Source organism: Crotalus tigris, unplaced genomic scaffold (assembly GCF_016545835.1).
Source record: "Crotalus tigris isolate CLP2741 ecotype Arizona unplaced genomic scaffold, ASM1654583v1 scf7180000017916.3911339, whole genome shotgun sequence".
In the NCBI taxonomy this organism is placed as follows: domain Eukaryota; kingdom Metazoa; phylum Chordata; class Lepidosauria; order Squamata; family Viperidae; genus Crotalus; species Crotalus tigris.
The window spans coordinates 1,423,940-1,451,862 of NW_024096718.1; the positions used below are offsets into that span (position 1 = coordinate 1,423,940).

Sequence of the window (27,923 nt, forward strand, 5' to 3'; positions counted from 1 at the left end):
AATCTGAATCCATCACAATTTTTAAAATTAATGATAGTTTAGTCATCCTGATTTTTTTTTTTTTACTTCTAAGGGCAAAGAGTAAGGGAATGTGCTAGCAAGATGAACAGATTCTGAGGTCCACATTAAGTACCTTTTTAAGCACCATTTTTAAAACTTTTCTTCAGTGTATCACTTTTAATACACAATATTTACATATATAAGCCCGAAAGCCAAGTAATAAATATTAACCCTCAAAATAAATTACACTTGATCATGAAATATGTTTAATGGTTATACCTTTGACAGTGTATTCCATAGGTCCTTCCTTGCAGCATTGCCATATTTGTGAATTGTTAAATAATCCTAAAAATACATACATACATAAATGTATAAAAATAAATATATGCTGTATAACTTCTATACCATTTTAGGCATACGTTTATAATATTTGTATTATATAACCATGCTTAGTATAAATTTAGAACATTTTAAGGTTAGTTTTCAGTATGTAATAAAAGTACCAATAATCAACATTCCGGACAATGCAGACTCATTGTGGTCTTTGCAAACCTGGACTGCAGCCCCCAGATATCTGTAACAGTTGTTATTTAGCTATAATTTCTGATATATTAGAAAAGTAAAATTATTAAATACATAGGAGAGTAATATTAACATATTCATTTTTAAAGATAACAATGAAACAAAATTAGTTTTGTTTGAGCTCTGTCTATTTCATATACTCCGAAGCTGAATATGGTCCTCAGCCCAGAAAAGTCCTTCGATCCTGCTAATGAACTTTTATTTTCTTACATTCAAATATATTTTCCACTTTAATTTCTCATCTACTTTACACTTTTTAATCTTTGTTTCTAGCAAATCTTACAACAGTCAGAAACAGTTCCAAAAGTAAGTATTACTTATTATTTTAACAGATCATTCTATGACTACTTTAGAAAAATACAGACACTGTTGATAACAAGGTTTATTATTAAACATTACCCTAGTTTTTTCAAACCAAAACTTCCAATCTAATGTTCTGTTACAAATATATTATTTTCCTTTTGGATGAATGCCATCAAACTACATTATACACATTTTAGATTGAAGATTTACTTTAAGACTCAGACTTGATCAAATGTTACTAAGCTCCTTTTCTATGTTAAGAAGCAGCCCAGATTAACCCAGTGTACTTCAAAGTATACAACTATGTTATGTAGCAGTATCATTCTGATATCAATCTCTATTTATTTTATGGAGCTTTAATTCTCCCTCCCAATACAACCTAACAATATACTAGATTCTGAATGATTTAATTTAGTATTCTTGAGTAGCACAGAGCAGAATATTTAATATTCCAGATGTTCTTGGGCTGCAATTCCTCAAAGCTCCAGCCAGAATCCCAAAGTCCAGGAACTGTAATTTAGTATAATTTGGAAAGCCACATGTTCACTCCCCTACAAATAGAATTTTAAATTAAATCCACAGAAAAATAATAACTTTAACATAAAATCAAAACCATTAAAATGCATTGCATTATGAAATAGGAAATAGAATTCTTTTGAATCTGTTATCACTTCAGGAAAATGGCAGGTGACAAGCTTTCATGTGCTGCAAAATAATAAAACTGAAAAAAATGTGTTGGTAATATTGTGTTCAATATTATGCATGTTGTGAAGTAGGTGCTTCAGTAACTAGGTGATTGTAAAGCAAACTTTATGATATACAAATTGTAAATGCTTATGACAGCTTTAGCTTTAAATATACCATCTTATTTTGTAAGAAGCAGCAACACCCATAAAAACACATATCAGAAAAGTAATATAGAGATCTTGAGTCATTTAAGTCCAATGCAGCTTTAACAATATAATGAAAATAAATAGCACATATTTTCCTCAATAATACTGGCCTTCCCTTTATTTAAAAATAACAAATCATGAAATTTGATAAATAATCAATAGCATCTGAAGCAGTGGACTGTTACTTAATAAATCAAATTAAAATACCACAATATTTATATAAGTTGGTCTTACATAAAATCAGCCATACCCCTTGTATAATATACCTTTTGCTAACCCATGGAAGCTGATAACGCTGGATTTGATTAAAATGAATACTCATGATGGATTTTAAAAATAAATTTAAAAGCCTTGAAATACCATATAAATATTCATTGTTTCATTAAGAACTGTGGTTGATAAAAGACAATGTGATCCTGGTAGAGACAGAATCTAAACTCAAGTCCATAATAAATCATTTACCAAATTTATTTTATAATACACATTATATGCCGAAGGAGAGCGGTTACAAATGGGAAAAGAGGATCTATGTGTGGAATTCAACAAGCTTAGATATCAGTTGTCAGTTGCAACCAAGTTAATGTGCAACTTCCAATGTGTACACCAATTCTGAAGAGAAAAGTACAGTCCTATTCAGGACCAAAGAGGGAATTACTCAGTATTATCAGGGCTGAGCCTGTTCATCCTCCTCTAGACCATAGAAATTCCAGACATAAGGATAGCTTCAACTGGCTGGGCAAGGACTGAGATATATAACTTGTTATCATCAGCATATTAATTATACTGGACCACACTCTGCAACCTCTTGTAGTTGGGATGGGAGTTTTAAGCTTGAGGTATATGTCATAGGAGCGGATTTCTGCCCCTCCATCAACACAGTTTGTATCCAATCTCAGAGAAAAGAGGAGAACCAGAAAAATACCATGCCTCCCACTCCTAATCTCTTTAAGCAGTCCAGAAGAATACTATTCAAAGGTACCAAGACATTAAGAAGAACCAGGACAGTTGCAATTCTGTGCAATTTTTTCCAAGGTTCATCAACAAGCACAGCCAATACTGCCTCAGAACTATGATTTATTCTGAAACAAATTTTTATGGAAATTAGGAAAGATAAAGATATAGAAACCTGGAAAGATAAAGAGATAGAAACCTGTTTAGGTTTCAAAAATTTCAAAAATACATTTGGTAAGGACTAGGTCCAATATAGCAAGCTGAAATTTTGAGATGAAATGTTAATTATGACATCACAGTGTTAAAGAAGCCATTTGAATCACAACATTACAACACAATTTAATCTTTTGCACATAAAGACCCCCAGCCTCCATTGAGAATTACTAGAGCAAATGATCCCTCCAAAGCACCAGCTAATCCTGAAACTGATCTTTAAAGACATTTCAGCAGCCATTTTGGCAGCTCTTTTCATTTTTATCCACTTGTTTTCAACAATATATCCTATTCTTGGTAAATGTCAAACAATTCTCCTCCTCTGTCAGGTAATTATTTATGGGGGGAAATGTTGCTATCAGAAAGAAATGAATTTTCCCACCAAATCTGGACAGAGTATAATATCTCTCAGAGATATATGAAGGTCTGTCTTAAAATCAAAGTGAGTTCTGTGCTGCCAATTTACTTCCATAATTAGTGTATTACTAGTGCTGGTGGATTCTTGAGCTTTAGATTCATATTTCCTTATTATACAAAATAGTAGGTATGAAGCATCTCCAACATTTTGTCTTTCAGGGCAATGAATATTATTTAAAATTTGCACTAGAAATTCAGATTGGGTTTATTTTTGTTAAAATAATACACATATATCTACCACATGTTTGATTCTAACTTTCAAAATCTGCAATTTTAGTAAAAACATGAGCTGTTCAAAGGAAAATAATATAAAAATAGACGCATGGTTACCAGATGGATCCGTAGCTGGCTGACCGGCTGTACTTAGCGTGTAGTCCTCAATTTAGTCCTCAATGGAACCGCATCTACCCCTTCGAGGTAGGCCAGCCAAGAGGCCGAGCAATAAACGCCAGCTCTGTCTTGATTGAAAAGTGACCTTAATAGCGTCTTGGAGAAGAAAGGGAAATAGTAGCAGCAGTATCTAGCTCTACCTCTTCTGAAGACATCAGCTGAACATCCTTGTTCCTGGGGGAAACTTTTTTAAAAGAATTTCAAACCATCTGAAAATGAGGGAAAAAGTAGGCCTGGCCTGGCCGGCCTAGCCAGAGAGAGAAAGACCCAGGAGCGAAGGCGGAGCTGCCGGAGCGTTCGCGAAGCCACCGTCGCCATTGCGAGGGGGCCGTTGAGGCTGCAATCCACCAGGGAGGACGGAGAGGTGAGGTGAGACACTGTTTCCCCGCCGCCGCCAAGGAGACAACGAGGCCGAAGATGAGGGAGGAGGGAGCCGCCACTTCTGAGGCCATGTTAGAGGCCTAACCGGCCCAGCGCCGCACCTGACAGGAGCCGCGGTGGGCGAGGCGGCCTCTGGGGGAGCCGAGAAGCGGAAGCCTGCTCGCCCGCCCGCCCGCCAGCCAGCCATGTCCTGCGGGCACTACAAGTTCTCGTCAAAGCTCAACTATCACACATTCACCATTGACGGGCTGCACATCTCGCTCTGCGACCTCAAGCGCCAGATTAACAACTGTAACAACTGTTGTCCGCCATTTTAGAGAATGTTTGTTGTGAGTATGTGTATGTGTGCAGATGAATGGTTGCCCTGTTAGTTATAAATTTTATTATTGTATTTAAGGGCATATGAATGTGAATTATCTTTTATGTACATTAACTGAATGTGAATGTGTATTGAGTGTCTTTGGTAGGAGAATGGTAGAGTCGGGGCGGAGCCTGGTGCCCCCTCTGCTGAGTGCAATAGCAAAAGCGGGGGGCAGGACTTACCCTTGGGCTTGGTGTGCATGGAATGCTAGTCCGGTCGGGAAAGGAGAAGGTTGGTGAGGGTGGGGGTACTCCAGGGATGGGAGAAGGTCAGAGCATCCCAGTTATGACTGGGATGGGCAGATATGGCGGGAGTCGAGGGGCAGGCCATTTTCGGGAACGAGGACTCGCTATATTAGAGCGATTCCTTGTTCCAGCCCCTCAAAAGGCCCATCCTGTAGTACTGGTGACAAAGGAGTACAGGGCCCTAGTTGTAGGCTGCTGTTACTTAATGCCAGGTCCATTGTCAACAAAGCCCCCCTTGTCCGTGATCTAATACTGGACAGGGGGGCGGACCTGGCATGTATAACAGAAACCTGGCTGGTCCCTGAGGGGGTGTTCCCCTCTCGGAGATGTGCCTGGATGGGTTTGTGGTGCTTCATCAGCCTCAACATCAGGGCAGGGGTGGAGGAGTGGCAGTCATCGCTCGGAGGTCCCTGAGTCCTCATGGGATTCCTGCCCCGGAGATTGTTGGGTGTGAGTCCCTCCTATTGAAGTTGAGTTCATGGGTTCAGTTGGGCTTGTTGCTGACGTACCTACCTCCCAGCTGCGTTGCGACAGCCCTGCCTGCGCTGCTGGAGTCAGTAGCCGGGTTGGCAGGGGAGTTCCCCAGATTTATGGTACTGGGGGACTTTAACCTGCCATCACTCGGTGAATGCTCAGAGGCGGTGCAAGAGTTCATGGCTTCCATGGCAACCATGGACCTGACCCAGGTAATCCAGGATCCGACTCATAGGGGTGGTCACACGCTCTACCTTGAGTTTCTCTTGGGGCAATGGAGACATGATCTGGAATTAAGGGGAATAGAGATCTCTCCCTTGTCATGGACAGATCATTTCCTATTGAGGCTGGACTTCAGAGCATCACTCCCCCACCGCAGGGAGGTGGAGCGGACTAGGTGGTTCCGCCCCAGGCGCCTAATGGACCCAGATCAGTTCCAGGAGGAGCTTGGGGAAATACCTGACTCCCTTGTCCACAACTCATCCGGGTCCCTGCTTGCAGCCTGGAATGAGGCGTCCGGGGCCCTGAATCGAATTGCGCCTTTGCGACTTGTCTGTGGTAGTGGTCCCTGGAGGGCGCCTTGGTTTACTGAGGAGCTCCAGGAGATGAAGCACAACAAGAGACATCTAGAGCGATGTTGGAGGGCCAGTAACTCTGAATCTGACCGATCACTATTAAGAGCCTATCTTAGGACTTATTTAGTGGTGATGAGGGCGGCAAAGCGTGTTCACTTTTCCGCACTTATTGCGTCTGCAGAATCTTGCCTAGCCGCCTTGTTTAGGGTGACCCGCTCCCTTCTTAAAGTGGAGGAGGCTGAGGAACCCTTGCAGGGGAGAGCTGAGGAGTTTGTTCAGTTTCTTTCGGACAAAATTGCTCAGATTCAGAGGGACCTGGACTCCGACTGGGCAGTGCCAGCCGAGATGCCGGGGTCTGGTCTTAGTCATGTTATCTGGAGCGAGTTTGAGTCTGTGACCCCTGATGAAGTGGACAAGGCCGTGAGGGCGATGAATGCGGCCACCTGTTTATTGGACCCGTGCCCCTCCTGGCTGGTTTCTGCCAGTAGGGAGGTGACACGATGCTGGCTCCAGGCGATAATCAACGCCTCCTTGATGGAGGGGTCTTTCCCGCAACCTTTGAAGGAAGCGGTGGTGAGGCCCCTCCTCAAGAAGCCTTCCCTGGACCCAGCTGTTTTGAAGAACTTTCGTCCTGTCTCCAACCTCCCCTTTGTGGGCAAGGTTGTAGAGAAGATGGTGGCGTCCCAACTCTTGCGATCCTTGGATGAAATGAATTATCTGGACCCTTTTCAATCTGGTTTCAGGCCCGGCTACAGCACTGAGACTGCTTTGGTCGCACTGACCGATGACCTCTGGTGACCCCGGGATAGGGGTCATTCCTCTATCTTGGTGCTTCTTGACCTCTCAGCGGCTTTCAATACCATTGACCATGATATCCTTCTACATCATCTCAGAGAGGTGGGGGTGGGCGGCACCGTATTGCGGTGGTTCTCCTCCTACCTCTCTGACAGGTCACAGTCGGTGTTGGCGGGCAGACAGATATCGATCCCTACGCGCCTCGATTATGGGGTGCCTCAGGGCTCGGTCCTGTCCCCCCTCCTTTTTAACATCTACATGAAACCGCTGGGTGAGATCATTCGGCGATGATACCCAATTGGATATCTCCACCCCGTGTCCCTTCAGTGAAGCAGTCAACATGATTGCCGATACCTGAAAGATGTGAGGGTCTGGATTGGGGTGAACAGGCTTAGACTCAACCCTGACAAAACCAAGTGGCTCTGGTCTTGCCCCCCAAGGGTCATCCTGATGGTCCATCATTAGTCCTGGGGGAGGGGGAATTTACCTCCCTCAGTGCAGACACGCAACTTAGGTGTCCTCCTGGACTCACAGCTAAATTTGGAACAACATCTATCGGCTGTGGCCAGGGGGACCTTTGCCCAGGTTCGCCTGGTGAACCAGTTGCGACCTTATTTGGATCGGGAGGCTCTACTCACGGTTACTCATGCCCTTGTCACCCCAAGACTGGATTACTGTAATGCGCTCTACATGGGGCTACCCTTGAAAAGCATTTGGAGATTGCAGTTGGTTCAGAATGCAGCCGCGAGAGCAATTGTGGGTGCACCAAGGTACACCCACGTGTCACCTATCCTCCGCAAGCTGCACTGGCTTTCTGTGGGTCTCTGGACGCAATTCAAGGCATTGGTTATCACCTTTAAAGCCCTTCATGGCTTAGGACCAGGTTACTTACAGGACCGCATATTGCCGCATAGTTCCCAGAGACTGTTGAGGTCCCACAGATTGGGCCTCCTTCAGGTCCCATCGGCCAGACAAAATCAGCTGGCAGGCCTTCGGGGAAGGGCCTTTTCTGGTGGAATCAACTTCCCCTCGAGATTCGAACTACTCCCACCTTGCCGGCCTTCAAGAAAGCCATTAAAACTCTCCTGTTCCGGCAGGCCTGGGGTTGATGTCCCCGGGGGCGGGGCGGGATACGATTGTGACATGCTGTATGAATGCATTCATTTTTATTGTTATATTTATTGTTTTAATTTTGTACGCTGTCCTGAGTCCCTAGGGATTGGGCGGCATATAAATTTTATTAATAAATAAATAAATCTACATGGAGGGAAGTGTGTAGTGGGGTGCCCCAGGGCTCTGTTCTGGGCCCAGTGCTCTTCAACATCTTTATCAACGATTTGGACGAGGGGATAGATGGGGAACTCATCAAATTTGCAGACGACATTAAGCTGGCAGGAATAGCCAACACTCCAGAAGACAGGCGTAAGATACAGAAGGATCTGGACTTGAACACTGGGTGCTATCTAACAAAATGAAATTCAATGGTGAAAAAAGCAAGGTTCTACATTTAGGCAAGAAAAAACAAATGCACAGATATAGTATAGGGGGTACCTTGCTCAATAGTAGTAACTGTGAGAGGGACCTCGGAGTCCTAGTGGACAATCACCTAAATTTAAGCCAGCAGTGTGCTGCAGCTGCCAAAAAGGCTAACACAGTGCTAGGCTGCATTAACAGAGGGATAGAATCAAGATCACGTGAAGTGTTAATACCACTTTACAATGCCTTGGTAAGGCCACACTTGGAATACTGCATCCAGTAGAGAAGAGCAACAAAGATTAGGGGACTGGAGGCTAAAGCATATAAGGAACAGCTGCTGGAATTGGGTATGTCTAGTTTAATGAAGAGAAGGACGAGGCGGGACATGATAGCAGTGTTCCGATATCTCAGGGGCTGCCACAAAGAAGAGGGTGTCAAGCTATTTTCCAAGGCACCTGAAGGCAGGACAAGAAGCAACGGGTGGAAACTAATTAAGCAGAGGAGCAACCTAGAATTAAGGAAAAACGTTCTGACAGTTAGAACAATTAACCAGTGGAACAACCTGCCTCCAGAAATGGTGAATGCTCTAACACTGGAGGTTTTTAAGATGAGACTGGACAGCCATTTTCCAAAATGGTATAGGGTTTCCTGCTTGAGCAGGGGGTTGGACTAGATGACCTCCAAGGTACCTTCCAACTTTACTATTATTATTATTTTGGATCATCGCACAGTCAACCAGATGTTCAGACTGTATTTGGCATTTTGTCTACCTATCAAGTCCTTACCCAGGACCTGGGATAGGCAGATGTGGATGTTTGATGGTATTACAGATATCGTCGCAGGATGGAAGCAGTTCCTAGTAAGGCCGCCTTTTATAATTGACTAATAGTGAATTTGTCAATGCCAACGGTGTTCAAGTGGTGCTCCAGTTGTTTTGGGATTGCACCCAAGGAGCCTATTACTATTGGTACTACCCTTGCTTGCTTTTGCCACAGTCTTTCTATTTCTATTTGTAGGTCTTTGTATTTTGTTATCTTCTCCAGTTCTTTCTCTTCTATTCTGATATCTCCAGGCACTGCCACGTCCACTATCAAGACTTTTTTGTCTTTCTTATCGACAATTGTTAAGTCTGGGGTGTTATGTTGCAGGTGCTTGTCTGTTTGAATTCTGAAGTCCCAGAGCAGTTTAATTTTATCATTTTCTATCACTTTCTCTATTTTATGATCCCACCAGTTTTTGCTTACAGGCAAATGATATTTTTTGCAGATCTTCCAATGCACCATTGTTGCTACTTTGTCATGCCGCTGCTTGTAGTCAGTCTGTGCAATCTTCTTGCAGCAGCTTACCAGGTAGTCCACTGTTTCTTCAGCTTCTTTGCATAGGCGGCACTTATTGTCTATTGCTGTCTTCTCAATTTTGACTTTATATGCATTTGTCCTTAAGGCTTGGTCTTGTGCAGCCAGAATTAGTCCCTCGGTCTCTTTCTTCAATTTTCCTACTCTTAGCCATTGCCAGGTTTGTTATTATCTGCTTTCCCAGCTATTTTTTTAATGTATCAGCCATGTAGTGCTTTGTCTTCCCATGCCTCTATTCTGTTCTTCATTTGCTCTTTCTTGTAGGCCAGTTTGGTCTCTCCAGTAGTCAGTAAGCCTTCCTGATATACTAATTTCAGTGCATCTTCATCATTGTTCTTCAGATATTCTTCCAAAGCCATTTTTTCTTCTTCAACCATCTGATGTAGTTGTAGCATTCCATGCCCACCTATTTGCCTTGGTAGATAAAGTCTGTCAATGTCACTGAGTGGATGAAGGGCATGATTCATTGTCATTATTTTTCTGGTCTTCCTATCCATTGCTTTTAGTTCTGCTTGAGTCCAGTCCACTATTCCAGCTGTGTACCTAATGACTGGGATTGCCCAGGTGTTGATTGCCTTTATGGTATTTCCTCCATTGAGTTTGGATTTTAAGATCTTCTTCACTCTCTTGATGTATTCACCTCTAATCTTTTTCTTGACTTCAGTGTGCTTGATGTTGTCAGCTTGAAGGATATCCAAGTATTTGTAGTATTCTTCCTCATCCAGGCTCTTAATGTTATTTTCGTGGGGCATCTTGATTCCTTCAATTTTCATTATTTTTCCTTGTTTGATAGTAAGTGTGGCACATTTGTCCAAGCCAAACTCCATTACAATATCTTGGCTATATATACGGACAGTGTCGAGCAGCGATTCTATTTCAGATGATGTTTTTCCATACAGCTTCAGATCATCCATGTAAAGGAGATGGGATAGTCTGGCAGATGTTTTTGATGTTTGATAGCCATGTCCTGAGTTATTCAATATTGTTGGCAGAGGAAACAGTGCAATAACAACTAGTAATGGTGACAATGAATCTCCTTGAAATATTCCTCTCTTGATATTAACCTCTCCCAGTCTCTCTGCAACTGTGTCTTCCATTGTGCCATCGATCTTTGCCCAAATGTTGTGATGTTTCTACTGACTCCTGTTATTTCTAGGCACTTTATTATCCAATCATGTGGCAGAGGATCAAATGCCTTTTTGTAATCAATCCATGCCACATTCAGGTTGGTCTTCATTCTCTTGCAGTTTTCCAAGATCATTTTGTCTATTAGGAATTGATCTTTTGTTCCTCTGCTATTGGGGCGGTTTCCTTTCTGCTCAGGTGGAAAGAGATTGTTTTCAGCTAGATGCTGTTGTACTGCATCAGCTACCATACCAGTTAGTAATTTGAAAGTTGTTGGTAAGCAGGTAATTGGCATGTAGTTGCATGGTGTTGCCCCTTTTGTTGGATTTTTCATTATTAGGTAGGTTTTCCCAGTTTTTAGCCACTTTTCAATTTCTCCTCCTTGTAGTATTTTGTTGAACTGCTTGGCAGTGAGTGGGTGTATAACAGTTAGGTGTTTTAACCAAAACCCATGCAGTTCATCTTCACCTGGTGCTGACCAATTTTTGATTTTCCTTGCTCTTTTTTCTACCATTTTTGTTGTTATTACTAGTTCTTTCATTTCAACTTCTGTTTTATTTGCATCCACCTCTTTTAACCAAGCTGCATCCTTGCTGTATTTCTTTGGGTGATCCCATATCTGCTTCCAGAACTGCACTGTTTCTTCCTTGTCAGGTACTGACTGATTCATTGCAGTTTCTCCATTGAAGGATTGGTAGAAACGTTTCTGATTGGATTGGAATTGGAGGTTCTGCCTATAGTTTGCAATTCAAGCTTCATATCTACAAATTTTCCTGGCTATAGCTGTATCTACTTTATTACTATCGATCATCGCACAGTCAGCCAGATGTTCAGACTGGATTTGGTATTTTGTCTACCTATCGAGTCGTTACCCAGGACCTGGGATAGGCAGATGTGGATGTTTGATGGTATTACAGATATCGTCGCAGGATGGAAGCAGTTCCTAATAAGGCCGCCTTTTGCAATTGACTAATAGCGAATTTGTCAATGCCAATGGTGTTCAAGTGGTGCTCCAGTTGTTTTGGGATTGCACCCAAGGAGCCTATGACTATTGGTACTACCCTTGCTTGCTTTTGCCACAGTCTTTCTATTTCTATTTGTAGGTCTTTGTATTTTGTTATCTTCTCCAGTTCTTTCTCTTCTATTCTGCTATCTCCAGGCACTGCCACGTCCACTATCCAGACTTTTTTGTCTTTCTTATCGACAATTGTTAAGTCTGGGGTGTTATGTTGCAGGTGCTTGTCTGTTTGAATTCTGAAGTCCCAGAGCAGTTTAATTTTATCATTTTCTATGACTTTCTCTATTTTATGATCCCACCAGTTTTTGCTTACAGGCAAATGATATTTTTTGCAGATCTTCCAATGCACCATTGTTGCTACTTTGTCATGCCGCTGCTTGTAATCAGTTTGTGCAATCTTCTTGCAATAGCTTACCAAGTGGTCCACTGTTTCTTCAGCTTCTTTCCATAGGCGGCACTTACTGTCTGTTGCTGTCTTCTCAATTTTGACTTTGTATGCATTTGTCCTTAAGGCTTGGTCTTGTGCAGCCAGAATTAGTCCCTCGGTCTCTTTCTTTAATTTTCCTGCTCTTAGCCATTGCCAGGTCTTGTTATTATCTGCTTTCCCAGTTATTTTTTTCATGTATTGGCCATGTAGTGCTTTGTCTTCTCATGCCTCTATTCTGTTCTTCAATTGGGTTTTTCTTGTAGGCCAGTTTGGCCTCTCCAGTAGTCAGTAAGACTTCCTGATATATTAATTTCAGTGCATCTTCATCATTGTTCTTCAGATATTCTTCCAGAGCCATTTTTTCTCCTTCAACCATCTGATGTACTTGTAGCATTCCATGCCCACCTATTTGCCTTGGTAGATAAAGTCTGTTAATGTCACTGCATGGATGAAGGGTTATTATTATTATTATCAATCATCGCACAGTCAGCCAGATGTTCAGACTGGATTTGGCATTTTGTCTACCTATCGAGTCCTTACCCAGGACCTCGGATAGGCAGAAGTAGATGTTTGATGGTATTACAGGTATCGTCGCAGGATGGAAGCAGTTCCTAATAAGGCCGCCTTTTGCAATTGACTAATAGCAAATTTGTCAATGCCAATGGTGTTCAAGTGGTGCTCCAGTTGTTTTGGGATTGCGCCCAAGGAGCCTATGACTATTGGTACTACCCTTGCTTGCTTTTGCCACAGTCTTTCTATTTCTATTTGTAGGTCTTTGTATTTTGTTATCTTCTCCAGTTCTTTCTCTTCTATTCTGCTGTCTCCAGGCACTGCCACGTCCACTATCCAGACTTTTTTGTCTTTCTTATCGACAATTGTTAAGTCTGGGGTGTTATGTTGCAGGTGCTTGTCTGTTTGAATTCTGAAGTCCCAGAGCAGTTTAATTTTATCATTTTCTATGACTTTCTCTATTTTATGATCCCACCAGTTTTTGCTTACAGGCAAATGATATTTTTTGCAGATCTTCCAATGCACCATTGTTGCTACTTTGTCATGCCGCTGCTTGTAATCAGTCTGTGCAATCTTCTTGCAACAGCTTACCAAGTGGTCCACTGTTTCTTCAGCTTCTTTGCATAGGCGGCACTTACTGTCTGTTGCTGTCTTCTCAATTTTGACTTTGTATGCATTTGTCCTTAAGGCTTGGTCTTGTGCAGCCAGAATTAGTCCCTCGGTCTCTTTCTTCAATTTTCCTGCTCTTAGCCATTGCCAGGTTTTATTATTATCTGCTTTCCCAGCTATTTTTTTCATGTATTGGCCATGTAGTGCTTTGTCTTCCCATGCCTCTATTCTGTTCTTCATTTGGTCTTTCTTGTAGGCCAGTTTGGTCTCTCCAGTAGTTAGTAAGCCTTCCTGATATACTAATTTCAGTGCATCTTCATCATTGTTCTTCAGATATTCTTCCAAAGCCATTTTTTCTTCTTCAACCATCTGATGTACTTGTAGCATTCCACGCCCACCTATTTGCCTTGGTAGATAAAGTCTATCAATGTCACTGCGTGGATGAAGGGCATGATTCATTGTCATTATTTTTCTGGTCTGCCTATCCATTGCTTTTAGTTCTGCTTGAGTCCAGTCCACTATTCCAGCTGTGTACCTAATGACTGGGATTGCCCAGGTGTTGATTGCCTTTATGGTATTTCCTCCATTGAGTTTGGACTTTAAGATCTTCTTCACTCTCTTGATGTATTCACCTCTAATCTTTTTCTTGACTTCAGTGTGCTTGATGTTGTCAGCTTGAAGGATACCCAAGTATTTGTAGTACTCTTCCTCATCCAGACTCTTAATGTTATTTTCGTGGGGCATCTTGATTCCTTCAGTTTTCACTATTTTTCCTTGTTTGATAGTAAGTGTGGCACATTTGTCCAAGCCAAACTCCATTACAATATCTTGGCTATATATACGGACAGTGTTGAGCAGCGATTCTATTTCAGATGATGTTTTTCCATACAGCTTCAGATCATCCATGTAAAGGAGGTGGGATAGTCTAGCAGATGTTTTTGATGTTTGATAGCCATGTCCTGAGTTATTCAGTATTGTTGACAGAGGAAACAGTGCAATAACAAATAGTAATGGTGATAATGAATCTCCTTGAAATATTCCTCTCTTGATATTAACCTCTCCCAGCCTCTCACCATTGATCTGCAACTGTGTCTTCCATTGTGCCATCGATCTTTGCACAAATTTTCTGATGTTTCTACTGACTCCTGTTATTTCTAGGCACTTTATTATCCAATCATGTGGCAGAGAGTCAAATGCCTTTTTGTAGTCAATCCATGCCACATTCAGGTTGGTCTTCCTTCTCTTGCAGTTTTCCAAGATCATTTTGTCTATTAGGAGTTGATCTTTTGTTCCTCTGCTATTGGGGCGGTTTCCTTTCTGCTCAGGTGGAAAGAGATTGTTTTCAACTAGATGCTGTTGTACTGCATCAGCTACCACACCAGTTAGTAATTTGAAAGTTGTTGGTAAGCAGGTAATTGGCCTGTAGTTACCTGGTGTTGCCCCTTTTGCTGGATTTTTCATTATTAGGTAGGTTTTCCCAGTTGTTAGCCACTTTTCAATTTCTCCTCCTTGTAGTATATTGTTGAACTGTTTGGCAATGAGTGGGTGTATAACAGTTAGATGTTTCAACCAAAACCCATGCAGTTCATCTTCACCTGGTGCTGACCAATTTTTGATTTTCTTTGCTCTTTTTTCTACCATTTTTGTTGTTATTACTAGTTCTTTCATTTCAACTTCTGTTTTATTTGCATCCACCTCTTTTAACCAAGCTGCATCCTTGTTGTATTTCTTTGGGTTATCCCATATCTGCTTCCAGAACTGCACTGTTTCTTCCTTGTCAGGTACTGACTGATTCCTTGCAGTTTCTCCATTGATGGATTGGTAGAAACGTTTCTGATTGGATTGAAATTGGAGGTTCTGCCTATAGTTTGCAATTCGAGCTTCATATCTACTGATTTTCCTGGCTATAGCTGTTATTTGTTGCTTTATTATTTCCAGTGCTTCCTTGATCTTCCTTGTTTCTAAGTGGTATTTCTTGATTAGGTATTCTTTGGTCTTCTTGTTCTTCAGCTTCTTTTCTTTCATCTGTTCTAGCTTGCTTGCATGTGATCTTAACTTGCTGATCTTATTTTCTAGTCTAACCTTCCATTTTTCTGGTGCACTGTTTGTTTGTTTTTCTTTTTTGTTGATTTTGCATCCCAGGTATTCTGTTATAACTGCAGCTGTGCTGTACATTAGTTGGTTTGTTTCTTGCAGTGAATTGGTGCTTATACTTGCTATTGCAGTATTTGCATCTTTTAATGCTTGTGCTAGCTGTTTCTTTGGAACAAGCTTCAATGCAGGCAGCCTTATTCTGTTGTTTTTGTGCTGTTCTAGATGCTCAATTATTCTTTGTTTCAATTCTTTTATTTCTTTAGTTAGAGGGTTTTGTTCTTCCTGAGGAAGAGGTGCCTGGTTTCCAAATGAGAACAGTTGTATATCTCTGCTGGATTCTTTCACTGCCAACTCCCCCTGGTTTGCCTCTACATTCTGAATTACTTCTGGTAAGGCTTTGATTTCTTTGCCCTGGGTAAACCTTTGCAGTTCGTCCAATTCTGTTTCTGTGAATACTTTATTTCGTGTTATAAATCGGCGTTGATCTGCTAGTCTCTGTTCTGTTATTTCTGATTCTGGATGTTGTTCTTTCCAGAACTGGTGCATTCGTTTTAGATATCCTCTTCTTGTTGGACTTGATCTGTAGTAACAGATCATTATTTCTTTGTTTTCCATCACTGTGTATCTGCGACGGGTAAACACCTTTTCTTCCAGTAGTTCTGCAGCTGCTGGCCCTGGTTGCTCAGCCAACAGTCCTGAGTCCTGTAACCCATTTTTCACCAGATATCCAGGAACTCCAATATCTAGTGCGGACCTTGTTAACCCGGGCGACGTCCGAGCCGGTATGGCATTCTGCAATTTACGTCTCACCATATTTTTTATGGGAGAGACACTCTTTGTCTGACTCCTCTGATGAGACCTGTCCAGTATGGTTGAACCTCTGGCATAGCTCTCATCTTCCTCAGAGTACACAAGCCCCACAACCACGTCAAGGTAGTGCCTCACTGGGGGTATTATTATTATTATTATTATTACTATTATTATTATTACATCTTCATATAGGAAGATGTTTGCAATTTTCAGAAATTGTAAATAGCAGTAAAAATTTCATGTAGCCTTTAATATGGATCCACAACAACAAAAACAGTTCTCAAAATAAAAGGTGATCAGCACTAAGAAAGGAACTTTTCAAAATAGTTCCTGTTGGTTTAGTTCAAATTTAATAGTGCATAATCATATTAATACTTATAGATTCATTATACATTTATTTAAAGCTGTTTCTTGATTAATTTATTGTAAAAAATAAGATAAAAGAAATCTGCAACAGTTCCATTTTAAGAAATCTTTAAATATTTTTCTTCTAATGTACCTAAGATGTACACCTTTAATACAAGTTATAGTAAAATCATAAACATGCAGAAATAAGCCTTGAGCTTAATAAGGCTTTCTCCCTAGGAACAACTATTAATAATATTTCCAATTAGCTTCAAGACATATGTAAGCAATCTAAGGGGGCAGCAGGACTTGTGTCACATATATATCTGTTAACAACCCTGCAAAACAAACAAACAAAACAGGTGAGTTGCTGCAAATGTTTCATATCTCAACTACTATCTAAAGATTATTTCAACATATATATTTGAATGAAATGTTTTTCATGCTTCAGGTATGACCTGTAAAGCTGTATACCAAGATAATTATTTGTAATCAAAGTTGCAATGGAAAATCAAGCTCTTGAAGCACAAAATTTATACCAATTTCATCCCACCTCCAGAGATTTGAATCAGAACAGATCTCCAGTTGGCATAAATGACTAAATGGTAACTAAATAAACCTAGGAATATTTTATTTCTACTTTAGTTGTTGAAAACATTGTTACTGAACAATTCCGTAATTAGAATAGTCATATTACTTATGGATGTAAGTAAGCTATCCCTCTGTTCCTTCTTATTTCTGTATGAAGTTTTATACAGCATGGGAGGGAAGGGATAACTTTCTTGAAGGAGAATGAAGAGATTCTTTGTTTTCAGTTTTGAAAATAAATCAGATATTTGTGCTAAACCTGACTTTTGTGATGGAATATTCTAGGATGGATTCCCAAGAGGAAGGGGGTCCATTTCTGAGGAATAAGATACAGCTCAGTCCAGATATTTTGTACGCAAAAAAGAGGATGAAGACATCCTCTCCTTAATAGTTCTTAGAGTATATAGTAGATGCAGAGAATAGAGTGCTTCAGTCTGGCAAGATTGCTATCAGGCCCAAAACACAAGAATGACACGATGGTTTTCCAAGCTGAGTTCCATGCCTATAGACAGATTCTATACAAATACAAAAAACATTTCATCTATTTGGGCTTTTCACATGGGGTCAATGTATGAAATGGTTTAGGACAGGTATCCCCAACCCCGAAGTCACAGTCCACTACAGGGCCATAAGCCATATGGAACTGGCCACAGAAGTGTCAGGTGAGCCCATGCACCCCCACTTGCATGAGGAGCAGCCGAGCATATGCACTCTATTTGCATGAGCAATGGGCACACATGCCCACCTCTCTCACAAATGGAGCTGCTCGCATACGCACGCTTGTCGGCTACTCACGCCAAACCATCCCCTCTCCACCCCACCGCCCATCCTCAAAGCCGAAAAGATTGGGGAACTCTGGTTTAGGAGACACTGTTGTATCATACTGAAACCATGAGTTTGTCACTGATATCATTTAACAACAAGCAGTTCCATTATTTAAAAAATAATAAATTAAAGAATCCAGTCTGATGGAAATAAAATAGGCTTTGCCTCAGTTTGGATCAAGGCCCCAGTGCTTAATCTGAATCTAAGCTGAAAGTTTTCATTCACAGCCGGGGGGAGTTTTTACAGTCCAACTGGAGCTATGAGATCAAAAATCAAGATCAAGGAGATATGGGTTAAAGGGATTCAGTACCGATCAAAACCATAATTAAGGTCACTATTTATACTTTACAAATCACTCACATCAGTATTAATTGCATGCCTTACATCATATTTGTTTTTATTCTAAATTGTAATCAGAATAGATACACATAAAAACCACCTACTGCTATTATAAATAAATGCTGCTTATTTTTCCTTATAGATTTGCCATATAAATTTTAGTCCCTTCAACAGGCATAGAGCTACAATTTAGCACGCAGCCTGTGAATAGTTTATTTAGCACTTATATGCATTTTGAGCTGGATATCAGAAGAGCAGGGTTTCAGAAGATGACAGATTAATGACATATGAGAACATGTAGGATTTTTTGAGGCTGTGATATCTATGGTAGTTAACAAGGTCCTTTGTGGAAGGCCAAAATTTAGCTACTTACAAATTAGATAGTATTCTTCTTAAATGTGTAAATGTGTTTTTTGGGGGAAGTTCTAATGCTGCTTGCCTTGAAGGAAGGAAAGTATGGTCCCTTCTCAAAAATCTATCTTTGGCCATCTGATTTGGTCATCTTACTAACCGGTATATATGAAATATACCATAACATATTTCATATATTATGAAATACACATACAATATGTATATTATATGTAGCAACATGATATACTTTAAAAGTACAGGGGAAGTATTTTATGAATGAAAATTAACATAAAAATGGAATAATATGGTGCTAAATACCATTGTAAATGTTCTGTCACAGCACACCTCTGTTTAAAACAGACATGTCAAACTCGCGACGTCACGTGATATCACGCAACCTACTGGGATGGTTTTGCCACGGCTTCTGGATGACATGTCCTGCCTGTTTGATACCCCTGGTTCAAAAGAATCAGAGATGTAATTAAATAATTTTTCCCTGCATCTTGATTTGAAGAACATCAAAAAGTTTCTCAACAGCATGGGAGATTAGTTGTCTAATCTATCCATATTACCCTATAGTGTTATTTTAGGTTAAGTGGATTACAGTCAATGTTTATTAGTTAAGATTTCATAGGATCAAACAAAAAAAATGTGGTTCCTACTCTTATTTAAAAAAATAATAGTTTCTAGCACAAAAAGGACAAATACAAAAAAATAGAAAGACGGACACATAACTAAGGCTGATTACCAGCAGACAGCCAGAACATGCAAAGATGAAGTCAGGAAAGCAAAGGCTAAGAATGAACAAAGACTTGCAACAGAAATAAGGATAATTTTAAAAAGTTTCTTTCAACATATTAATAACAAGAAAAAAATCAAGGAAATTGTAGATCCACTAAAGAGAGAAGATGGCAAGGAAGTAACAGGCAGTAGGGAGAAAGCAGAACTGCTTAACTCATTCTTTGCATCAGTTTTCACACAAAAAGAAATTATAGACCAACATATCAAAAAAACTACTGCAAAAGACAAGCCAGAAACAAAAATCCCAGAGTTCTGAAGGAGCTGGCCGATTTTATCTCAAAACCATCGCACCATAATATAGGCAACTAGTAGATAAATGGAAGGTGGATTGTAAATTGGGTTTTCTTAGAGAAGATGGAAATCTTATTAAGCAAGTCAAGGATCAAAGACAAACCCATATTAAGAGAATTTATGGGGTATTAGTTGAAATGGACTCAGAAACGGAATTAATTAAAGATTGTATGATTAGATGGGCGCAGAATTTTGGTGTCCCAGTCTCATTGGACATTTGGGAAACCATTTGGGTGAGAAATGTCAAATTTACACAAGCACAGAACCTTAGGGAGAATTTTTATAAAATGTTTTATAGATGGCACCTTGATCCACAAAAAATGTCTCTTATGTACCCTGACGTGCAACCCAAATGTTGGAGATGTGGTTATAAGGATGCTTCCTATTATCATATTTGGTGGTCATGCAGAGAGATAAAAGCATTTTGGATCAAAATATGGTGGAATATCCAGAGAATTTTTAGAAGGAGGGTAAAATTTACTCCGCAATTATTTTTGTTAGGCATTGTTACAGATTGTGATACAAAGGAGGTTGTATTGATGTTAAATTTGATTACAGCCGCTAGGCTGTTAGTAGGACAATATTGGAAGAAGGAATCTTTGCCTACATTGCAGGAATGGTTTCTTAAAGTAGCTTATCTGGCGGAAATGGCAAAGATTTCGGCTTTCTTAAAGCAACAAATGCAAGAGAAGTTTCTTGCTGTTTGGGACAAATGGATAAAATTTATACAATTTAGATTGGGTATACAAAAATATCACATAGCTTTTTTATAAGTTTTATTTTTATATATATATACAGATATTTTTTTATATATATATATATAAATATAAATTTTTTAATTTAATTTTTTATTTTTATTTCTTAATTTTTAATTAAGCCTATATTCTGCTCTGGGAAGCTCAGGGGGGGGAAGGGAGGGTTTTTGTGAGGGGTGGGGGATGGGGTTTTTTTTTTTATATATATATGTAATGTTTAGGTTTTTTTTTGTATATGTTGTCTTTTGTTTTGTATTGTTTTTGTCTTTTTGTAAAATTTATAAAACTTTCAATAAAAAAAAAAAAAAAAACCATCGCACCACATCTTTCAAAAATCCTGGAGCACCTGGGAAGTACCTGAGGATTGGAAAAGGGCTGATGTGGTTCCCATATTCAAGAAAGGAAAAAAACAGACCCAGGAAACTGTAGACCAATCAGTCTAACATCAATACCTGGGAAGATCCTGGAAAAGATAATCAAAAAACAGATCTGCGAAAAACTAGAAGCAAACAAAGTTATAACTAGTAGCCAGCACGGGTTTGTTAAAAACAGATCATGCCAAACCAATCTTATTTCATTCTTTGATAAAGTGACTAAATTAGTAGACCAGCAAAACACTGTAGACATAGTATACTTAGATTTTAGTAAGGAATTTGACAAAGTGGACCACAACCTGCTGCTTAGTAAGCTAGAAAAAGGTGGGATAGACAACATCACCACCAGAGGATCTGTAGCTGGCTACAAATCGTACTCAGCTAGTAGTCCTCAATGGCATTACATCCACATGGAGAGAAATAAACAGTGGGGTACCACAAGGCTCCATCTTAAGCTCAGTACTCTTTAATATCTCATAAACGACTTAGATGAGGGAATAGAAGGGGAACTCATACAATTTGCAGATGACACTAAACTGGCAGGAATAGCCAACATCCCAGAAAACAAGCTCAGGATCCAAAAAGATTTTGTCAAACTTGAACAATGGGCCCTATCCAACAAATTTAATTTTAATGTGGAGAAAAGCAAAGTTTTACATTTAGGCAGGAAAAATCAAAGTATAAGTACAGATTAGGCAAGACCTGGCTCAAAAACAGTAACTGTGAGAGGGACCTTGGAGTCCTAGTGGACGATCACTTGAATATAAGCCAGCAGTTTGTAGCAGCAGCCAAAAAAGCTAATACAATCCTGGGTTGTATAAACAGAGGCATAGAATCAAGATCACGCAATGTATTAGTTCCACTTTATAAATGCTAGTAAGACCACACATGGAATACTGCAACCAATTTTGGTCATTATACTACAAAAAAGATGTTGAGACTTTGGAAAAAGTTCAGAGAAGAGCAATTAAAATGATCAAAGGCCTGGAGACTAAAACATATGAAGAACAGCTGCTGTCAGAATCCAATTATATTTCATCTCTAGTTATCAACTATGGAAAACCCCATTGCTGCCTTCTCTGGATTCTGTCATACGATGAAGGGAAGGGGTGAACAAAGGGGCTTTATGGCCCTCACTTCCTTCAGTACACTTCAAAGAGACTGGATGTGGATACCACCAAAAGGACTAACCATAACAATGGGGCTATTACCTTTCATGTACTCCTCTCTGAAGTCTACCTCCTGTCGGCAGTGAGAGAAAGGGGGTGGGAATGTAATGCCTGGGACTGTTGCTGGAAGAAGGGGGTGATGGGGTGGGGCTACTGGGGAACCCCTTAAAACCTTGAATGGGACAACTTGGACCCCAAGTCCTGTCTAGAATGCCTGCAACCAGTTTCTCTTAATAAAGATGCCTGTTAGAAGAAAGATTCCAAGAGTTCTGTCTTCTTAAGATGCAAAGTGGGGTGGGTCCTTACAGCTGCAGGACTTCGGTTTGGCTAGTCTAAAGAAAAGAAGAAATAGGGGTTACATGATATCAATATTCCAGTATTTGAGGGCCTGCCACAAAGAAGAGGGGGTCAAATTATTCTCCAAAGTACCAGAAGTTAGAAACTGACCAAAGAGAGAAGCAAACTGGAATTAAGGAGAAATTTCATAACAGTGAAGACAATTAACCAGTGGAACAGTTTTCCCTCAGAAATTGTAGACACACCATCACTGGAGGTTTTTACTAAGAGACTTGTCTGAAATGATATAGGTTCTCCTGCTTGAGTAGGGGGCTGGACTAGAAGACTTCCAAGGTTCTGTTCTATTCTATCCTATCCTGTCCTATCCTATCCTATCCTATCCTATCCTATCCTATCCTATCCTATCCTATCCTAACCTATCCTATTCTATTTGCCTTGAATGATTAACAAAACCAAACTAAATAATGTAAAATATGAGAAATTATTCAATGACTTTTGGTTTGAAAAAATTATCCTTATGTTTCTTAGTTCAGAACTGAATCAGTTGATTCACATATCATAAAATATATTAGCCTGGAACTAATGCCTGAAGCATCTAATATAAATTGGGAATATAATTCAGAATGTGCTTCAGAATAATTTCAAAACATAGAAGTTTCTCAAGAGAAAAATGTTTGGGGAAACAACTCGCTTGTAATGTAATTTGATACATCTTTATTCATAAAATTTATGGCAAACTACTTAGATAAGTGAATATGAGAAAATATAGGGATTTTGAAAATTATCTTTGTAATTAATATATACAATTTTAGTTATTAATAAAATGAAAATACTCCAAATACTTTAAAATTTGATAGTTACCTTCAAATTAAAACTAAATTATATTGGAAATTGGAAATAAATTATAAATTATAAAGACTAGAAAAATACAAGAATTACATAAGTCTTTCACAAAAATTATTCCACTGTCAATTCTAAAACAGAATAAATACAATAATATTTTCACGTGTTCTGTTGCTATAATAAATTAAATATTCTTTAGAGTCACAATAGTGTAGTACTATAAATCCCACTTTTTATGCAAATTAAAAACCTTTTATTTCAATACTTGGCACTTTCATTAGATGCCTTATTTAATTGGCAATAACAGGTTTAATATTTTTAATGTGAAAAGCATGTAAACTTATGTTACTACTTCTCTTTATTGCATCTATCAGCCATGCTAATTTCTAGCTATTCTAAACAGATTGCATCAGACAGATCTACCCACTTTTATACCATGTTTGTGCAACATTTATTAAAACCTGATGCAATAGGAGACAAGAATCATTTTTTATGTTTATTTCATGCACTTTGAAATTATTTGAAGGTATGAAAAAATACAAGTTTATCTTGATGTCTATCATATTCTGTTCCATTCTAAAATTATGTGATTCTGTCCAAAATAAGTATTTAGCAAAAAGGAACTTTAAGATTTTCCCATTATTTTTAGGTTAAGTGTTGTATTTATAATAGATTAGAACCTTCTATTCTGTAAAGAAATATTGCCGTAAGGTAAAATAAAACAAGTATTTATGGAAATACGATCTGGAATTTTAAAGGCATGTAGTAAAAGCTAGAAATGTGCAAAATAGTATATGAGTGCAACACTGATCAATCTTCTGAGTTCTCTTTCACAAACTAAACTGTCTCTTTCAAGATCAGAAAACTTCGGGTAAAGTATGAGCAAAATTAGAACTTCGTCTGCCTTTTATTGTAGTGGTTTTTAAACTGAAGTAAAGTGCTCAGGGTCATTCGAATTAAGAATTCTTTAAATCTATGTAAATAAATAAATAAATAAATAAGGGACCATTCTAGAATCACAATAGGATATTTTGGGGGGGGGGTGAGAATATGTTATATTTGAACTTATTTGAAACATACTTAAAATTTCTAGTTTCACTAATGAGGGATGAGAAATAGTGAAGTGAGTTGCATTTGAAATCACTATACCTTTCCTGTATCTATCAATTATTTATATAGAATCCATTATAAAAGAAGAAAAAATGCCGAAAGGACAATAAAAAAGCTGGAGCAATTAATTTTCCAGCTATGAGTTTTGGGAGAAATTTTTATATTTCAGTATTGAACCATGAGGAAAATATCCAAAAATCTATAGTTGGCTAATGCCATCACTAGCAATAATCAAACTGGCCCACCATTCCCCCCAAAAACAGGTATTCCAAATATTCCCATTTGTCCTAATTCAGTGAATCTCAATAAAGACATTACTAATTTGAATATTTATATTTTTGGCAGTGATATGCAACTGGCAAAATGGCATAATCAAGTGGTAAAAATAAATTGGATTTTCCAATCAATTGGTTGTTTCCTGTGTATGAGTAACATAAAGTCTCAAAGTATAATTGCAAAAGTACTACACTATTGAAAAAAAATCAGCAAATTTCAGTACTATTAAATGTTATACTGTACAATAAGTATTCACTCTACATTATACAACGTTGGCATGAAATAGAACTGTTTTAGACAATGAAAGATATATAAAAGGAAAATCTTGTGCTCTGCCTTTCTCTTAACCTGTATAACAAATAAAAGAAATAAAAAGAAAAAAATGAACACCAGGATATAATAAACTAGCCCGTTTAATATAAACAAGCCTGTGGTTAAAAAGAGTTACTAAGCTTTCGTCCGGCCAAAAAACTGCCGGCATCATCAGAGTTAGAATAGCAGGAGATTGGGAAGGCAGCTCATATAGCTTCCTGCCTCTGTGCCCGGCTCCTTGAGCGCATCATCGGCCTGTTGATTGTGTTAATCCTTATCGCACCGAGTTGTTCCGCATCAGGCAAACTGTCTTTGACTTCACTGGTTGTTTTACGATCTTCAAGTGCTCTTTTTGAGCATGTGCAACCACTTGCACGGCTATCAATCCGTCCCTGCGCCCAGTCCCCCTCCCTCCCAGGGCCATTATCCTCCCCAACGCCAAGGCCATTGTCATAATTCCTCCGCCCCAGTCCTGAAACAAGCAGCTGTTCCAGCATTCCCGCTCTCTGTCTTCCTCCTCCCTCCCCCTCCTTCCAGATCGCCTCAGTGCTTCTCTCCCTGGCTTAAGGCCATTTGGTCCATCATCTTGGTCCATGTGAGTCGTGGTATTCCCATCTATAGAGCCATCGTCCCAAATATATAAAACGCTGTCATCTTCTTCCTTGGAGATCCTGCCTGTCTCATCCAGCATTCTACCACCCGAATCCTGCCAAAAAAGAGTTAAATGTCTTCTCAATAGGCCATGGTGCTGTTGTTCCCATCTCTTAAGCGTCTGGTAGGCCAGCACAAGGTCTATATGCTGGTTGATGGAATTTTCTTTAGAGAGCCAGGCTTCCTTGAGTAGGCAGCCACCCTTGGTAGTTTCACGAGCTATAACCTCTGCGTTAGCTAGATTGAAAGTGTGGCCAGAGCTGGACATATGGGCCCACATTTGTGAGCATTGCTCCTGCCTTCTAATAGCCAGTTCATGCTCATGAACCCTGGTCCTCAGTCTTTTAGTGGTTTCCCCAATGTAATTGCTTGCACAGTACTTGCAATTAATTCTGTAAATCACAGATGATCTTTGACCGTTGGGGAGCGGTTCTTTTGGATGCATGACCTTAGACCTAAGGGTGTGTTCGGGCCTGTGGGAAATGCTCACATTGTAGGGGGCCAACAGCCATGCTGTGGCCTCAGAGACACCATGAATATAAGGGAGGGTTGTTCGTGTGGCCGGCATTGCTGTCACATTGAAGCCTGAGTCTCTATGATTTTGATGTGGTCTACTATACTGTCTCACAAACCCCATGGGATAGCCATTGTGCATGAAGATGTGATGGAGATGTTTTTTCCTCCTCGGCTTTAGCTCTGCCCATGCTCCAATGGGAATTAACCCTTTTAAACAGCGTCCGGATGCAGCTGATTTTATGTGCTACCGGGTGGTTGCTATTATAATGTAGCATTCTGTCTGTATGGGTGGGTTTGCAATATACAGATGTGCACAATGTGCCATTAGGGCGTCGGCTGATCAGTACATCCAGAAAGGCAAGACTGCCTTGGATCTCTTCTTCTGCGGTGAAGCAGATGTCTGGATATACGGAGTTCAGTTCCTCCACGAATTTGGCGCTATCCCATCTTTTGACAATCGCAAAAGTATCATCTACATAGCACGCCCAAAATTTTGGGCGGTACCTAGACATTACTATTGACTCTAGCCGCTGAAGAACCACCTCAACAATAATTGGGCTTGGTCTGTATGGAAAGCGAGTCTGGTCAGGAAGGGAGAAGGCTGGTGAGGGTGGGGGTACTCCGGGGAGGGGAGAAGGTCGGAGCATCCCGGTCATGACTGGGATGGGCAGATATGGCGGGAGCCGAGGGGCAGGCCATCTTTGGGGAACGAGGACTCGCTATGTTAGAGCGATTCCTTGTTCCAGCCCCTCAAAAGGCTCATCCTGTAGTACTGGTGACAGGGGAGTACAGGGCCCTAATTGTAGGCTGCTGTTGCTTAATGCCAGGTCTGTTGTCAGCAAAGCCCCCCTTGTCCGTGATTTAATATTGGACAGCGGGGCGGACCTGGCATGTATAACCGAAACCTGGCTGGGCCCTGAGGGGGTGTTTCCCTCTCGGAGATGTGCCCGGACGGGTTTGTGGTGCTTCATCAGCCTCGACATCAGGGCAGGGGTGGGGGAGTGGCAGTCATCGCTCGGAAGTCCTTGAGTCCTCGTGGGATTCCTGCCCCGGAGGTTGTTGGGTGTGAGTCCCTCCTATTGAAGTTGGGTTCACGGGTTCAGTTGGGCTTGCTGCTGACGTACCTACCTCCCAGCTGCGTTGCAACAGCCCTGCCTGCGTTGCTGGAGTCAGTAGCCGGGTTGGCGGTGGAGTTCCCCAGACTTATAGTACTGGGGGACTTTAACCTACCATCACTCGGCGATCGCTCAGAGGTGGCGCAGGAGTTCATGGCTTCCATGGCAACCATGGACCTGACCCAGGTAATCCAGGATCCGACCCATAAGGGTGGCCACACACTCGACCTTGTGTTTCTCTCGGGGCAATGGAGACATGATCTGGAATTAAGGGGAACAGAGATCTCACCCTTGTCATGGACAGATCATTTCCTATTGAGGCTGGACTTCAGAGCATCACTCCCCCATCGCAGGGAGAGGGAACCGCCCCAGGCGCCTAATGGACCCAGATCGGTTCCAGGAGGAGCTTGGGGAAATACCTGACTCCCTTGTCCACAACTCGTCCGGGTCCCTGCTTGTGGCCTGGAATGAGGCGGTGTCCGGGGCCCTGGATCGAATTGCGCCTTTGTGACCTCTCTGTGGTGGTGGTCCCCGGAGGGCGCCTTGGTTTACTGAGGAGCTCCGGGAGATGAAGCGCCACAAGAGATGTCTAGAGCGACGTTGGAGGGCCAGTAACTCTGAATCTGACCGATCACTATTAAGAGCCTATCTTAGGACTTATTTAGTGGCGATAAGAGCGGCAAAGCGTGTTCACTTTTCCGCACTTATTGCGTCCGCAGAATCTCGCCCGGCCGCCTTGTTTAGGTTGACCCGCTCCCTTCTTAAAGTGGAGGAGGCGGAGGAACCCTTGCAGGGGAGAGCTGAGGAGTTTGTTCAGTTTCTTTCGGACAAAATCGCTCAGATTCAGAGGGACCTGGACTCTGACTGGGCAGTGCCAGCCAAGTTGCCAGGGGCTGGTCTTAGTCATATTATCTGGAGCGAGTTTGAGCCTGTGACCCCTGATGAAGTGGACAAGGCCGTG

The 27,923-nt window shown here is 40.6% G+C and overlaps 1 protein-coding gene across 1 annotated transcript in view; it reads right to left on the reverse strand.

Moving 5' to 3' along the window:
* TRHDE (thyrotropin releasing hormone degrading enzyme) overlaps positions 1 to 27,923 on the reverse strand; it is a 423,265-nt gene that overhangs the window by 86,072 nt on the left and 309,270 nt on the right. The window contains exon 8 of the mRNA XM_039344457.1: positions 280 to 345. Within this exon, the coding sequence (XP_039200391.1) occupies positions 280 to 345 (66 nt within the window). The remainder of the gene's footprint in view (positions 1 to 279; positions 346 to 27,923) is intronic.